Source organism: Chiloscyllium plagiosum, unplaced genomic scaffold (genome assembly GCF_037043375.1).
Source record: "Chiloscyllium plagiosum isolate Xiang-an unplaced genomic scaffold, Cpla_swu_hap1 HiC_scaffold_3, whole genome shotgun sequence".
Lineage (NCBI taxonomy): Eukaryota > Metazoa > Chordata > Chondrichthyes > Orectolobiformes > Hemiscylliidae > Chiloscyllium > Chiloscyllium plagiosum.
The window spans coordinates 119,892,123-119,909,966 of record NW_028270141.1 but is presented as its reverse complement, the minus strand read 5'-3'; the positions used below and the strand labels follow the sequence as shown (position 1 = coordinate 119,909,966).

The 17,844-nt window shown below is 39.5% G+C and overlaps 1 protein-coding gene across 5 annotated transcripts in view; it reads right to left on the bottom strand.

Annotated features, from left to right (window-relative positions):
- Window positions 1-7,889: 7,889 nt before the first annotated feature.
- Window positions 7,890-17,844, bottom strand: part of afg1lb (AFG1 like ATPase b) — a 164,750-nt gene continuing 154,795 nt past the window's right edge. For 4 of the 5 annotated variants that reach the window (XM_043687085.2, XM_043687087.2, XM_087982922.1 and 1 more), the window contains 3 exons: window positions 14,833-14,973; window positions 12,807-12,920; window positions 7,890-8,517 (listed from right to left, as the gene is read on the bottom strand). In XM_043687085.2, coding sequence (XP_043543020.1) covers window positions 8,389-8,517; window positions 12,807-12,920; window positions 14,833-14,973 — 384 coding nt within the window. In that variant the 3' untranslated portion in view covers window positions 7,890-8,388. Of the gene's footprint in view, window positions 8,518-9,156; window positions 9,220-12,806; window positions 12,921-14,832; window positions 14,974-17,844 lie in introns of those variants that run through there. The other variant, XM_043687086.2, reaches the window with a different exon arrangement.

Below are 17,844 nucleotides of genomic sequence, written 5' to 3'. Positions count from 1 at the left end.
CCATTTTTTAATGCATGGCACTTTTCATTACAAAGAATTGCATTTGTACCATTTTGAGTAGAGGTCAGTAGGAAGCTGCTTAGACTCAATAATTGCCACTTATATGAATGACCATGGTTATATGGTTACTTGAATAATTGCCTTTAACCATTAAGTTTAGTGACAAGCTTCAGGAACCTCAACAGTTCAATTTGTTTTTGGTGCTTGAATTGTGAAAAGCACAGAACTTTAATTCCTTATGAGTAAACACACTTTAATGCTTTGTGCTAAACTTTTCACAGAAAATAAGCTGCAATTCAGCTTGGTGCTCACAGATCACTCTCCTCTTCATACAGAGTTCTATCCTGAATTTGGCTTGTGCATTAATCTAGTTCTCAAACTCACCATAAATGGAAACATCCTCACAGCACCTATCATTCCTCTGATATTCAATGAGTTTAGATCTGATTCGTTCAACCTTACTTCAAGACAGTTATTTGAACTGAATAGAATTGAATTAGCTTTATTGTCACATATACTCAAATGAGTATAATGAAAGGTTTATAAGTCACCACTTACAGCACTATCTTAGGTACAATGATGCCTAGGTACAATCCTTAGTTACAGAAAAGAGAATTGAAGAAGAAAAAAAGTTACACTACAGCTATATGATCATAGGTCAGGAACCAAGGAGCATAGTTAAAAAGACAAACACCACAGTCTCTCTCCAAGAGCTCTCCACAGCAGACCAACACAGGGGGCCTCCAAGTGGTCTGACCGCTGGCTGCCATTACACTCTGTGCTGGCCCACTGGTCACAGTGTCCCCAGTTTGGCCATCAGTTGGATTAACTATTTAGTCTATCAGTGCTACCACTTTGCTAGGACATTTCTCACAGATGAATACAGGATGGCAGAGGAATAACAAGGAAAATTTTCAGTCAGACAAAAATGAAAGCCTTTATATTTACCAGAATCAAAACCTTTTTGAGGGTTAAACACTGTCCAGACAAAGGTTATAACAATACCTTATCCTAGAATTGACAAGATCTGTAGAAAATCACTCACTCAAATCCATTGTGGCAAAAGGACATGGACATTTTTGCTGTATCAAAGTAATGGCATCTCTGCTGATAGGTATTTTTTAATCAACCTTGCCAGAGATGTTTTTACACACTGCTGGAGTAGGTGGGACTTGAAAGCAGGCCTCCTAGTCCACTACCACAGTGCCACAAGAGCTCCACATATGGCCATGATTAAGCATGTTATTTAATAACTGATATTGGCCATAATGTGTTTATTGAAATCACTCATGTAACCAAAATTTAAAACACTTTGTTCAGTTGTGCTCATTTACTGTCACAATAAAATGCTTTCCTTTCACAGACAAATCTGTTTGAATGTAAATAGATTTACTTCACGTCACATACTCACCTATTCCTAAAACAACTGCAAAACAGAACCCACGGATAATCCATGTCAGAGGGACTTACTTTATGCTTGCAATGTATTTTTTCAGATACAACCATTTAATTTAGGGAGAAGGAACTGATAGTTGCTCAATTTGTCAGTATCAAACTGCTCCTCAACAAATCAACTGTCAAATGCCACCTCACAAACTCTGCTAACGTTTAGCTTCCCCTTCCACTCTCATGTTATTCAATGTGCAATCATTTTCCTTTAGGGAAGAGTGGCAATGTTATATGAAATGGACTGTAAGTTTTCATTAATTGACCATTTAAGGGGAACAATTGGGTCAATTGACACCTGGCCTCTGTATTACCATAAAACTACCATCCCCGTTACAAACCATATTCCACTGTGGTGAAAGTAGACAATGCCTCATTCTCTTTCTCAGCCTGTTTGCGGTCTTTGACATTATCACCCACACCATTCTACTCCATCATAGTTTCACTGGCATCTAGCTGGGTAGACTGCATTTGCTCTCTTCTCTTCTTTCTATCCAACTATAGGCAGAAAATTATCTTCCACGTTTTCGCTCTTCCACACCATGTCCTCTGTATCCCCCACATATCTCACCTTGGTCCCCTTCTATTTCTCAACTGCAAGTCATTTCTCAAAGAACAAAGAAAATTTACAGCCCAGGAATAGGCCCTTCGGCCCCTCCAAGCCTGTGCCAAACCAAATCCACTGTGTAAATCTATCGCCCAATTCCTAAACATCAGTATCCCTCTGCTCCCCACCTACTCATGCATCTGTCCAGATGTATCTTAAGTGAATCTACTGTGCCTGCCTCTATTACCTCTGCTGGCAATGCGTTCCAGGCACCTACCACTCTCTGTATCAAGTACTTTCCGCGTGTATCCGCCTTAAACCTTTCTCCCCTCACCTTGAGTGTGTGACCTCGTTATTGAATCACTCACCCTGGGAAAAAGCTGATCTCTATCCACCCTGTCTATAACCTTCATGATTTTGTAGACCTCAGTCAGGTCCTCCCTCAATCTCCTTTTTTCTAATGAAAATAATCCTAACCTTTTCAACCTTTCTTCATAGCTAGCACCTTCCATACCAGACAACATCCCCATAGGCCTTCTCTGCACCTCTCCAAAGCATCCACATCCTTTTGGTAATGTGGCGACCAGAACTGTACACAGTATTCTAAATGTAGCCGAACCAAAGTCTTGTACATTTATAACATGACCCGCCAGCTCTTACACTCAATACCCCGCCCAATGAAGGCAAGCATACCATATGCCTTATTGACCACTCCATCCACCTGTGCAGCCACCTTCAGGGTACAACGGACCTGAACTCCCAGATCTCTCTGCTCATCAACGTTTCCCAAGACTCTTCCATTTACAGTTTAGATCTCTACAGAACTAGATCTTCCAAAATGCATCACCTCACATTTGCCCAGATTGAATGCCATCTGCCACTTCTCCGCCCAACTCTCCAGTCTATCCATATTCTCCTGTATTCTTTGACAGTCCCCTATGCTTTCTGCTACTCCACCAATCTTCGTGTCATCTGCAAACTTACTGATCAGACCACCAATGCCCTCTTCCAGATCATTTATGTATATCACAAACAACAGTGGCCCCACTACTGATCCCTGTGGACCACCACTGGTTACTTTTCTCCATTTTGAGGAACTCCCTTGAACTACTACTCTCTGTCTCCTGTTGCTCAACCAGTTCTTTATGGCTCACTGGTCTGTAGTTACCTGAAATATCCCTTCTACCCTTCTTGAACAGGGGGGACCAACATTAGCAACCTTCCAGTCTCCGGCACTTAACCTGTATTTAAGAATGCTACAAAGATATCTGTCAGAGCCCCAGCTATTTCCTCTCTCACCTCCCTCAGCAATCTGGGATAGATCCCACCTGGTCCTGGGGGTTTGTCCACCTTAATATCCTTTAGCCTACCCAACACATCCTCCCTCCTTATGTCAACGTGATCCAGAGTAAACAATCTTCAATCTCTAATCTCAACTTTCATCATGTCCCTCTCCTCAGTGAACACTAATGCAAAGTAATCATTGAGAATCTCACCCATTTTCTCAGGTTATATATGAATAGAAGGCCCTGGGATCCTCCTTAATTCTGCTCACTAAAGTTATTTCATGACCCCTTTTAGCCCGCTTGATTCCTCGTTTAAGGTCGGTCCTACTCTCCCAATATTCCTCCAAAGCCTGTTCTGTTCTTAGCTGCCTGGACCTTATGTATGCTTCCCTTTTCCTCTTGGCTAGTCGCAAAGTTCTCCTGTCATCCACAGTTCACAAATCTTGCCTTTCCTATCCCAAAGGGACATGCCTATCCTACACTATCTTCAATCTATCTTTGAAAGCCTCCCATATATCAAATGTGGACTTCTCTTCAAACAGCTGCCCCCAATCCACATTTCCCAGCTTCTCGAATTTTGATATAATTGGCCTTAGCCCAGTTTAGTATTCTGATTATTAAAGAGATTATAGCTGGACACTTAGAAAAGCTCAAGTTAATTGGAAGAATCAGCATGATTTTGTACATGGGAAATCATGTCTAAACAATTTATAGGGATACTTGAATGATTAACATTCACTGTGGATAAAAGGGAGTTTGTCAGCATACTGCACTTAGATCTTCAGAAGACATTTGACAAGGTGCCATAGAAAATGTTACCATGTAACATAGGAGCTCAGGGTATAGTGATAAAATGTGAGCACAGATACAGGACTGGTTGTCTGGCAAACAAAATAAAACATTAAAAATGGGTCTCTCTCTTATGGGAAGGGGGTGACCAGTGGAGTCCTGCAATGACTGTTTACAATTTATATCAATGAGTTTGATCCCTTCATCTAAGGCAGGGTAGCTACCTTTGGAAATGACTGAAAGATAGAGGAGAAAACATATTGTCAAGGAGATGAAAAAGGTTGCAGATGTAGATAAATTGAGTTGGCAGAAATTTGGAGAACGGATTATAATCTTGCAAAATGTAAAGTCGCTTACTTTGGCAGAAAGAATAAAAAAGTAGAGTATTAAATGGAGAACAACTCCAGAATTCTGAGATACAAAGGTATCTCGATGTTCTAGTTTTTTAGTCACTAAATATGAATAAAGAAATGGTTATTTAGTATAGAACTTGTGTACTGTAGACAAAAAACTTAATTAAGCTCTTCACCTTCCATTTATCAGGACCATTTGCAAGAATATGAACTTAAGGAGAAACTAAATTATACTGCATGAGAGGAAAGTGCTGGATTGGTTGGCAAGTGGACTCAGATTGGTGGATGCATTTCCATGGAAAATGCACTATTTAATGATAATAGACAGTTAACAGTCAGACTTTGTCTTTTATTTTAAATTTGACAGGTTGACTCTGATTGGTCGAGACATTGCCCCAATAAATTAAACAGCAAATGGTTGTAACCTATTTTGTGAGTTGAAACAATCAAAGCATGTATAGGTTCTTTCTGTTTGCAGGGAACAGGGTCCTGTGCATTAATTTACATGCCTTTCAGTACACACAAAAGTGTGCCACACTTCGAGCCTGATCGACAACCTTAAATTAGTTGTCAGCATAATTCTTTGCACACTTGGGATTATTCAGCAAATGTCCAATTGCAGAACTACATTTAATGCTGGAAACTGGTGTTGTGAGTTTTCAAGTGATTCTGGATGGGCACAAGTATCTTCCTTGTTGCAAACAGTAAAAACAGTCAAATGCCTATCATGCAAATAAATACATTGATATTTGAATTTCAGTTCTGGTATGATGCCAGGCATGTAGACTGTAGAAGTCAAAGACTGACGGTGCACATCAAAATGGCAGATCCCTGCCTACCGTTGGTTCTCCAAGTTTCTGAAACATAAAGAAGTGCAGAGATCTCTGCTTCCCAGTAAACCTTGAATTAAGCCATGTGTTTGAGGTCCTGACCTGCAAATATTTTCTTCTTTAGTTGGCTGAAGACTGAGGTGGCAGATAGAAACAGAAACTGTGTGGATGAAGAACAAAGGAGGGATGATCACCCCAATGAGGGATATTTTACAAACCATGTAAAAGTGTAAATGAAGTAGTGTAAAAAAAATTTTTTTACAAACAAAAATGGGAGATTTCAACGACTCAAAAAATCTGGAAAGTAATTGATTTTTTTGTAGTGTGTACAGCAAGTCTTTCTTACCCAGTATGCAAAAACACCCAAGAGCAATCACTCCTGCAGTTAACAGTCAAAAGTGAGTCAGAGTGGATAAGAGAAGTAAACATAGAATATTCGGGCAATAATGATCACAATTTAATATGGTTTAAAATAATGATTGAAAAAAATATATACGAAAGACAAAAAAATGGATTTGAGCATGTCTATGGAATCTGGCAAGATAAAGGTGAAAAATATCGACAAGTACAAAAACAGAAGAACAGTAGAAAGTATTAAACATGATGATTAACTGCGTTCATGAAAAGTACATTCCACTAAAAAACAAGATTTGGAGATGCCGGTGTTGGACTGGGGTGTACAAAATTAAAAATCACACAACACCAGGTTATAGTCCAACAGGTTTAATTGGAAGCACACTAGCTTTCGGAGTGACGCTCCTTCATCAGGTGGAGGGTTCGATCGTAACACAGAATTTATAGCAAAAATTTGCAGTGTGATGTAACTGAAATTATACATTGAAGAATTGATTGTCTGTTAAGTCTTTCATCTGTTAGAATACAGTGATAGTTTCACTTCTTTCATATGTAAATCACAAAACCCTTTTTTTAAAGTTGCATTCTCGGGTTAGCTGTTAACAATGGTGATAGATGAGGATGGATGAGAAAAGAAGAAAACTTTCTACAGGCATATAAACAATGACAAAAGAAAACAGGATAAAAATAGGGCACCAACGTACTCAAAAGTAAACTGACAGAAAGGACAGAGTTGGATATAAGTAATAAACTGATCAGAACAGGAGAAAATTCCTGGTTTAAGGATTTAAGAGTCTGCAGTTACCTGTAACAAATAAAACATAACAATTTGCTTAAGAAAACCTGCCTGTAATGTAAATAATCAATAATTTACATATGAATTCCTTACTGTTCAGGCAATGAAGTTTTTTTGATTAGATTAGATTATATTACAGTGTGGAAACAGGCCCTTCGGCCCAACAAGTCCACACCGACCCGCCGAAGCGAAACCCACCCATACATTTACCCCTTACCTAACACTACGGGCAATTTAGCATGGCCAATTCACCTGACCCTGCACATCTTTGGACTGTGGGAGGAAACCGGAGCACCCGGAGGAAACCCACGCAGACACAGGGAGAATGTGCAAACTCCACACAGTCAGTCGCCTGAGGCGGGAATTGAACCCGGGTCTCTGGCGCTGTGAGGCAGCAGTGCTAACGACTGTGCCACCATGCCACCTTCCTACTAATCCCATCATTTATTAATTCTCCCCATGTTTCGCGAGTGAAACATTAGAAAATCCACAGTTAAGGATTTGCCATGGTGTTTCTCCATGCCACTCTTCATTTAATTAATAGTGGAGTAGTAGTCTACAAGTATAATTAGTCCTAATAATCTAGGAAATGGAAGATTCTAGAAATATTTAGTTTAGAAATTTAACCATGCAGTGCCCATATTTCACAACTATACAGCCTTCCCGACAGTGCCTCACCAGCAATATTGGTGAAAGCAAAAAAAAAATCAGCATGTAATGCCTATACCTGAGACAGGGAGTAGACGCTTTGCATGTATAAACAAGGGTCTTAACACCTGTTTATAGATCATTTTGTATTGAAAGAACATAGAAGGTGAACTGTAACAGGAGTTTTGAACACACACAGATGGCCTAAAGATCATGAAGTAAGTATTCTTTATTCCACTGGCATCAGGTCTTCATAAACATGAAGGAAAATTAAGGTTAAATGTGGAGATACTTAGAACATTGATATGGAACAAAGCCTGCAGTTTACTTTGGGTTGAGGAATCCTTTGTTTGGCTGTTCTTCCCATGAGCCCTCCTTCTCCCAATGACACCCTTTCCTTTCTAAAGAGGGTCCCTTCAACTGCTCCAGCTACTCTCCCTCACAGTCGCTACTTATACTGGAGGCCCTTATATAACTGCACCTCTGCAAATTCACTGTGACTAACTACTGCTGGAAATTCCATTATTGTATTTGTGTTCCTCTTCCTTTCTGATCTTATCATCTCTCTTTTCTGGGTGTCTCTTTCATCACTTATTGAATCAATGCTGCTGATTTTTCAGAAAATTAATCTTCAATCCTCCTTCGCTGGGAAGCTACTTGTTCATGTCCATACTTGCTCAATGCTATTGAGGTAAGGCCTTAACATTGAAGGGTAGAGATTTCTCCCTGTGCCCGTTGTAGATCTCTGCATGTCAAACTGGGTTTTATTTATAATATTAATTAACTTTCACACCGCTCTCCCCCTCACCACCAAACAGATGAGAAAAGTCCCTTGAAGACTGCATTAAAACCATTTTATTTCTGGAGTTTAAATATACAAATATCCAAAATATTCATGTAAAACTTCCCCGAGGATGTTAACTTAATGGAATACAGCCCACAATATGAGATAATACATAGTCTGTGTAAGGAGTGCTCTTGAGATGATAAATGTATTTTTTGTTCCATGACTTCTTACCATGCTTCTTGGAGCAGCCTAGACTTAGGGTCAAAGTTTCAGAACATGGAAAAATACAAACATAAAGAAGCGCTGCACAGAAGAAATGAATCAGGAAGTAGTGGTTAGATAGTATTATGCTTAGATTACCAATATCAAAACCAATGAAAACTGGCAGTTTGGGCAAAGGAAATCTTGAAATTGTTGTACTGAAGAATGTCAATGGTCCTTTGAACATTGTGCAAATAAAGTATCATTGCACCTCAGTTCTTAATTCAAACTAGAATTTGATCTGTTGCTGAATTTGTTTGACAGATTTACATTTGCTTTCACTCAGCAGAGTCACTTCTTTCCCCTGTCTCCTTCATTCCAGTACTGCTCAGTCTGCATTTCTGTGAGCCGTGAGACTGTGCGCTGAAATGCAAATATTTCTTCTGCTCCAGAAAAAATTGAAAGGTCTTCCACTTTAGTCTATGAAAAAATAAAAGCAATCGGGTCCAAATTTAATCAACGGCAATTTTTGTGCCATGAAAATCACAGCTATTCAGGCATCAAACGTAATTCTGCAATTGCAGCACACAATATCATTTCATAGCAATGAATTTAACAAGTTGATAATATGTTAATGTCAATGGATTAACAGCAGCAATGCAGACAGTGGCCTAAGCACCATGAGGACGACATTATTCCTTTGATATCCACCATAATGTTTGCAGTCTTAACACAGTTTACTATACAGACGCATTTGCAATACAATATGTTGCCAATAAGAAGGCTGGACTGACATGTAACTTAGGCCGAGTGTTGCACTGAGGGTTTGAACGAGGACAAGAGTTGTTGTTGCCTCCAATGGGCCTAAGGGCCCTGCAAAGGGGAACTTTTCCCCCTATTTGTCTGATACCAATCATGCAGTTAAAACTTACAGGCATTGTGTCTGGTGTGGATAACAATGATGACAGCAAAATGAAGCACTTAAGTGAACATGAATTGTCCACTTTAGGACAGCCCATAGTCTGTAAAATTCCAGACATGTCAGGGGATGAGGAAGTAAGTGATGGGGAGCTCACCCACTGAATCTGCCATGCTCCCAGAATAACACCCTACCCCCCTACTTAGCCTGCAAACTTACCCAAAGCAGGGTGCAAAGTTCGGCCTCAAGACTTTTATTGTAAACTATCAATAGATACAAGATGCAGGGTTAAAAAGAAACTACTAAACATACCATAAATGAACACAGTAAGATATGCAGCTTGAAATGAGGAGCAGTAGTGTGTCATTTAGCCCTTCGAGCTTCCTCTACCATTTAATATGATCATGGCTGATCCTCTATTTCAATACCATATTCCTGCTTCCTCTCCATAAACCCTTAAATGTTAAAGGTATCAAAGGTTAACACCATAAGAAACAGGAACAGGATTGGGCCAATCAGCCCCTCAAACCTGCTCTGTTATTCAATCGGGTCAGACATTCCTCACATCCATTCTTTATTCCTGTCTTTTCCCCCATACCCTCAATTCCCCATCTGATCAAGAGCCTATCTCAGTTTTGAATATATATAAGATCTCTGCCCCCATAGTTCTGTGGCAAGAAATTCCAAAGACTCTCAATCCACTGACAGAAAAAATCCCTCTTTATCTCAGTCTTAAATTAGTGCCCCTTTATTCTGAGACTATGCCCTCTAATTGAGGGCAAACAAGAGGAGAAACATCTTTTTGGCATTTACCCTGTCAAGCCCCTTAAGAAGTTTATGTTTCAATAAGGTCATCATCTTAACTCCAGTGAGTAGAGACCCAGCCTTTACTCATAAGACAATCTATTCATACCAGGAATCAACCTAGTGAACTTGCTCTGAACTACCTCCAATTAAACAATATATTTTCTTAAATAAGGGGACTAAAGCTGCTCACAGAACTCCGTATATATGTGCTCTCACCAGCAGCTTGTACAGTTGCAGTAAGACTTCCCTACTGCTTTACTCGAACCCTCTTGAGATAAGGGCCAACTTTCCATGAACCTTCCTGATTACCTGCTGCATCTGCGTGCTCGCTTTCTATGCTTCAAGTACCCCCAAGTCCGGTTACATTGCAGCTTTTTTCCTTTTAATACTATTCTTTTGTTTTCCTTTCCACGATAAACAACTTCAATTTTCTGAAACTATACACCTTTCGCCAACTTTTTGTTCACTTACTTAACCTATCAATATCTCTCTGTAAACTGTTTTCTATCTTTCTCACGACTTGCCTTTCCATCTATTTTTATGTCACCTGTAAATGTGGCCACAGTGCATTCACTTCCTTCCTCCAGGTTATTAATATATATTGGAAACAGTTGTGGTCCCAGCTGTGATCCCTGTGGAATCCTATTGGTTACAGGTTGCCAACCTGAAAAAGAACCCCTTATGCCACTCACTGTTCCCTGCTCTTTAGCCAGTTCTCTATCCATGTTAACACCATGGGATCCAATGTTATAACTTAACCTTTTATGAGGTACTTTGTCGAATGCCTCTGGGAGTCCCCTCTATTCACTCTGATAGTGACTTCCTCGAAAAAAAAAAATTATTCAGACTTGATTTCGCTTTCATTGCTGACATTGCTTGGTTAGTTATGATTTTCCAAATGTTCTGCTATTACTTCCTCAGTTATTGATTCCAACAATAGATGCTTGTCTAATAGGCTTATAGTTAATTGCTCTTTTGCCTCCCTCACTTTTTGAATAGGGGTATCATATTGGTAGTTTCCCAGTCTCCAGTACGGCTCCAGAACTGCTCCAGAATTCAAGGACTTCTGGAAAATTATAACAAATGCATCCACTGTCTCTATAGCTATTGTTTTTAAGGATGTTTGGATGTAAGCCATCAGGATCAGGAGCCTTACGCGCTTTATTCCCATTAGTTTGTCTAATATTACTTCTCTTGTGATGGTACTTAATTCCTCCCCCCGTATCGTTTAGAATTCATTTTATCAATTTTATACTTGAATACTTTCAGTGACCTGGCCTCATCAGCTGCCTGTAATACTGTATCCCATAGGCTCACTACCCTTTATGAAGGAACATTTCCTCACCTCAGTCGTTTCTTGTATTACTCAGAGATGCAGAGTGCTGTGGGATTTATCAGCCTTTAACCCCATTAATTACTGTAGCGTCATTTTTTTTTTGTTTACTAATACTGATTTTTGTCACCTCCTCCCTCCCATTGTCAGAAAATTGTGGACCCTTTTGTGAAGACAGACCAAAATGTGTGTTAATTTCTTCTGGCATTGCATTGTGTCTCTATTATAATTTCTCTCATTTTGTACACCAGAGAAGGAACTTATTTTTGTCTTTGCTGATCTGTTTTTCAGCAGATATCAATACAAGGTTTACAATCTCACTCTATTTCCCCCCACTTCAATCTTTTAGTCCCCTTTTGCTGAATTCTAAATTGCTCCCAGTCCTTGGGCTTGCTGCCTTTTCTGACAATTTTTTATGTCCCCACTTTGAATATAATATGAAGTTCCATACTCTGGGTGAAAAGTTTGACAAATTATCTAGTGCTTTATAATTGAATATTGAACCATGTATGAATGTATTGACAAAACCACTTTAAAATCAAAACATAAAAGGAGTTGGGAGATGATGTTACAGCTGTATAGGACATTAGTTAGGCCATTATTAGAATACTGCGTGCAATTTTGGTCTCCCTGCTATAGGAAGGATGTTGTGAAACTTGAAAAGGTTCAGAAAAGATTTACAAGGATGCTGCCAAGACTGGAGGGTTTGAATTATAGGGAGAGGTTGAATAGATTAGATTACTTACAGTGTGGAAACAGGCCCTTTGGCCCAACAAGTCCATACCGCCCCGCCGAAGCGCAACCCTCCCATACCCCTACATTTACCCCTTACCTAACACTACGGGAAATTTAGCATGGCCAATTCACCTGACCTGCACACCTTTGGACTGTGGGAGGAAACCGGAGCACCCGGAGGAAATCCATGCAGACACAGGGAGAACGTGCAAACTCCACACAGTCAGTCACCTGAGGCGGGAATTGTACACAGGTCTCTGGCGCTTTGAGGCAGCAGTGCTAACCACTGTGCCACCGTGCCGCCATAGGCTAGGGTTATTTTATATACAGCATTGGAGGCTGAGGGGTGACCTTATAGAGATTTATAAAATCACAAGCAGTAAGGAAAGGGTTAGTAGAGAAGGTCTTTTCCCCAGAGTGGGGGACTCCAGAACTAGATGGCATAGGTTTAGGGTGAGAGGCGAAAGATTTAAAAGGGGCCTTAGGGGCAGACTTTTCATGAAGAGGGTTTTGCGTGTGTGGAATGAGCTGCCAGAGAAAGTGGTGGAGGCTGGTACAATTACAACATTTAAAAGGTATTTGGATAGTTATATGTATAGGAAGGGTCCGGAGGGATATGGGCCAAGTGCTGACAAATGAGACTAGATGTATTTAGGATATCTGGTCGGCATGGATGAGTTGGACCAAAGGGTCTGTACATCTCTGACCCTAATTCAGTATTCAAAAGTACCTATTTTGACGTGACAGTCATCTTTCTCTGGTCTAGTTTTTTTAGTAAGTGGATTTTCCCAGACTATAAAATATCTGTGGAGCAGGAACACAGAGCAGTGTCAGACCAAGTAATAGGCTAGGGTTCTGACCTACACAATCTTGAGTGAAGAGGAAGGAATGTGAACGGAGGCCAGTTGCCTTCCCATGACAGAACCGGAACAATAGCACACAAAGATCAGAGAGAGGGTAATAAAAAAAACTCACCTGTTCCAATCCTAGATCATCTATGAAGACTCTGGCATCGTCGTCATGATTATCGTGATCCTTCTGAACAAATATTCTCTCCAAAGGCATTGCAGCTGAGCAAATAACCCTGACCTTTTAGATAATAAGAAAAATCAGCTGTTTTATGACTTAATAAAATTGGAAAGATTGTATTAAATTTTAACATAAAATTTACTCATACAGGTTGTTCTGCTATAACACAATTTTGTAGACATAAATTCACTAATAACATGATGGACGAATTGGGGATACTATTTCTAAAGCACGACATATTAAAGCACGCATTGGTAATAACGCAATTCTGGTCCCATTAGTTTAAATGGTGCTGCCATTACACAATTTTCTTACAACACAGACAGCAAAAAATGTGAACAATGCATGATGGATAATGACAAGTAAACAGACTGTCCTCCAAGTCTTCATTCTCATCAGGAGTTCATAAGAATTTTGGTGTTGCAAACTTTTTAATCTGGTATGGTCCCTTATTTCTTGGTTGTCAAAAGCAGTGATTCATATTGTAAGATAATATAACACACTATAAAATTATTAATCACTGCAATAACGCATGTTTTGTTAACATGAATTCACTATAACACGATTGACGAATTGGGGGTCAGTTTTAAAGCGTATATTGGTTATAATGCAATTCCAGCCCCATTAGTTTAAATGGTACTGCTGTTTACATGGGATTGTATGAGAACGGAACTACCACTTTGCAGCAGAACTGACTGTACATGTAAAAATAGACATTTTTTGTGTGATGTAAAACAGTCAGTGTTAGCAGGCAATGTTATTGACCACACTAATGACAGAAAAAATGCTTTTCTTTCTCCAGGGAACAGGAAACAATAATTGTAGCTTTCACAATCAGTTACTTTGTATAACTGTTACCTAAATGTGTGCTGGAAGGGTGGACTTCATTCAAGGGATTTAGATTAAAATCACAAAATACAAGAACAATAACTTGAATGATTAAATGTGAAATTTGGGAGGTGTCTTACATACTTTCATACATTTCTAGCTGCATACATAAGCTGTTAGTTAACTGTCCCGATCACATCTTGCAATTAGAGCTAGCTCTTTGCATTTGCAAGTCTTAAGGTTTGTAAATGACCAGAGTCTAAATCAGATCCTTTGTCAACTTCCACTCACAGATATTCTTTGTTGACGTCATTGGATTAAAATTCAATGAAGGAACAAGGGCTAGAAATTCATTTACCTAGGCTAGAAATGCTGGCCAAATTCGAAGTCAAGCCTGAGGCCTTCTCTATCTTTGTGGCCTGTTTAAGGCCGTTTAGATGTAATGCAAGATTGTACAACACTTTGATTGTTTAATGTTCCAATTAGGCTCCGTGAGCCCGTAGAGAATTCCTGAGTACCAATGTCCCAGATTCATGTTTTCATGGCAAATTGTTGTTGACATCTGCAGACTCCTGAATAAGACTCCCTTCCCACTGAGGCAATTTGGCACACATTGCCAGTGATTGATAAAGGAACCACTGGAGGTCCACCATATTGTTATGCCCTTGCCAACTCAAATGGGCATTCCACTCTTGCCAAGTTATGCACTTGTTTTTCTGCAAAAAATAGAGAGATGCAAAGGTCTGTAATTGTGTGGTGAAAAGGGAAGGATAATATGGATGAAGGGTGACTGTGAAGCATGGTTGCAAGAGGGCTATATGATAAGAATTGGCTGTTCAGCCATGAGATGTGCCTGGAAATAGGGTAATTAGTATAGACATAAGGTGTGTTGTTGAAAGGGGTGCTAGACAGGAAATTGCTGGGAAAGTCAGAGTGTGGGGCTTACCACCAGAGAGTCAGGAAAAAGCCAAGGAGTGGTAAAACAGTAGGTGCAGACTAAATTAATCTTCAGTGTTGTACTATTCTATGAAGCACATGTTGAACAAATGTAACTGTGAATGAAAATCTTAATTGTGTAGGTGCAAAAATGAAATCCATTATGATGTTTTATCAAAAGATCTAATGTGATCGAATTAAATCTAACCTTGTGATCGTAAAAGGCATCGATGAGAGTGATGAAGCGTCGTGCTTGAGTCTTCTTTGCCAAAGTCAGCATTGGTATGTTCCGGATGAATACAGTGTCAAAGTGTTTAGTCATTTCCAGGTAGTCACTTGCTCCAAGGGGCTGGAATTTAAAGTAGAACCAGGTTTTAATATGGACTCTCATTTGGTACTTGTTGGCTGCAGTTTAATCTGGTTTTATTTTCAACAGTAAGTCCCTATGTGAAGTTTTTACAAAATTAAAAACAAATAAAGATATGAAACAGAATAGTAGGATCCCTATAATCTGGGATAACCGGATGCCTTTATTCTATTTTAAAGTCAGTGTCATTACACCTGTATATTTTCTCCAAACTCCATCTCCTCTGTCATTTAATAGAGATGGTGTTCAACTGAATCTCAATTTGAGATGACAGCAGTTTTCATGTTGGAGCCAAATGGAGTAGCCAATGCATTATGCTTGTCTTAAAATGAGGAACTAATATCCTGGACACAGCTATGAGCAACCCTAAAGAAAAATAACATTAAAATTAATTTTGGTTTCTTTGACCACATTTATCAGTTTTAAAAATACTGTATATTTTGGCAACAAAAAAGCTATTTATACCAGGGTGTGGCAGTTGAATCAAGTGACCATTTAGTGAATACAGCACATCAGAATTAGTAACCAAATGGATTGGGAACCACATTAAAACTGTTTCAACTGATTTCATTTATATGCAGCAGATAGCTCCATCAGCCTGAGCTGGACTCAAAAACACATCCCAGGGTTGAAAGGACAGACATCATTGGAGTGAACAATCTACTTCTGAATTCTGTGTCTCAGCAGATGAAAAAAACTCCTCAGGAGCACAGTAACTACTACAGATGTTGGAAATCAGAAATGAGAAAAGAATATGTTGGAAACACTGAATAAGTCAGACAAATGTGATGAAACGTTTCAGGCATTGCCAATCAGACTGAAAGAAAAGATATTACAGATGACGTCACAATGAAGGAAAGGGAGCAAAAAGGTCTGAATGAGAGGTAAAATAATTATATGGTGAACACGATTACCCAAAAGAAGTATTAGTGAAAGATAAAAAGAGATAGGATGAGAGGAATAAAGAAACATTTAAAACTCAGAATGCGTGAATAGTTAATCTTCCTAAACAAAGTGGGGATGTGGTGACTGTCTGACATAATGGTTAAAAATGCGACAGCATTAGGTGATCTGTCTGAATACTATCTTAGATGGACATGGTGGCAAAAGGACAGAAAATAAGTGGATGACAATTTGATATAATTTACTTAAGATGTGATACAAGAGTATTTAAATTTCAGAAAGCTCACAACACATCACAACAGTTAAATTGCAAGCACATCAATAATACTAAATACATCCAATATTTAGTGATTCGAGCAGATTTTCTGTGGCATTCTTTTTAGTAATCTGAAACATTATTGTGGCATTCTGCTGTTTATACTGATGATACTGGACATCTGAAATAAAAACAAGAAATGCTGGAGAAACTGCGCAAATCTGGCAACATCTATGGGAGAGAAACAGAGTTAGTATATAAAATCCAAAATTCCAAAAATGTCTCTGCATTCAAAATTAAGCAGTTGAAGTTCTTGTCAAGAGGAAGAAGAGGGCTTATGTGAGGATGAGGTGTGAAGGTTCAGATAGGGGGCTTGAGTGTTATAAGTTAGTCAGAAAAGATCGAAAGAGAGGGCTAAGAAAGCCAGGAGCGGACATGAGAAGTTGTTGGCGGATAGGATCAAGAAAAACCCTGAGGCCTTCTTCAGGAATATCAGGAATAAAAGAATGACTAGAGTAAGATTAGGGCCAATCAAAGATAGTAGTGGAAAGTTGTGTGGGGAATCTGAGGATATCAGATTAATGAATATTTTTCATCAGTATTCATGCTGGAAAAGAGTAATGTTAGTGAGAATATGAAGATCCAAGCTACAAGATTAGATGAGATTGAGGTATGTTGTTCGCTTGTTTAAAAAGGGGAGTCGGGACAATCCTGGTAATTATAGGCCAGTGAACCTTACTTTGGTTGTGGGTAAGGTGTTGGAAAAGGTTATAAGAGATAGGTTGTATAATCATCTGGAAAGGAATAATTTGATTAGGGAAAGTGCATACGGTTTTGTGAAGGGTAGATCGTGCCTCACTAACCTTATTGAGTTCTTCGAGGTAGTGACAAAGCAGGTGGATGAAGGTAAAGTGGTTGATGTGGTTTATATGGACTTCAGTAAGGCGTTTGATAAGGTTCCACACAGTAGGCTATTGCACAAAATATAGAGTTTTGGGATTGAAGTTGATTTAGCAGTTTGGATCAGAAACTGGCTGGCTGAAAGAAGACAGAGGATGGTGTTTGATGGGAAATGTTCATCCTCGAGCTCAGTTACCAGTGGTGTGCCACAAAGATCTGTTTTGGGGCCACTGCTGTTTGTCATTTTTATAAATGATCTGGATGTGGGCATAGAAGGATGGGTTAGTAAATTTGCAGTTGACACTTAGGTAGGCAGAGTTGTGGATAGTGCCGAAGTATGTTGTAGGTTACAGAGGGACATAGATAAGATGCAGAGCTGAGCTGAGAAGCGGCAAATGGAGTTTAATGCAGAAAAATGTGAGGTAGTTCACTTTGGAAGAAATAACAGGAATGCAGAGTACTGGGCGAAGGGAAGATTCACGGAGTGTAGATGAACAGAGAGATCTCGGTGTCCAGGTGCATAAATCCCTGAAAGTTGCCACCCAAGTTGATATGGTTGTTAAGAAGGCTTATGGTGTGTTGACGCTTATTGGTAGGGGGATTGAGGTTCGGAGCCACGAGGTCATCCTTCAGCTGTACAAGACACTGATAAGGCTGCACCTGGAGTATTGCGTGCAGTTCAGGTCACCACATTATAGGACGGATGTGGAAGCACTGGAAAGGGTTCAGAGGAGACTTACTAGGATGTTGCCTGGTATGGAAGGGAGGTCTTACAAGGAAAGGCTGAGGGAACT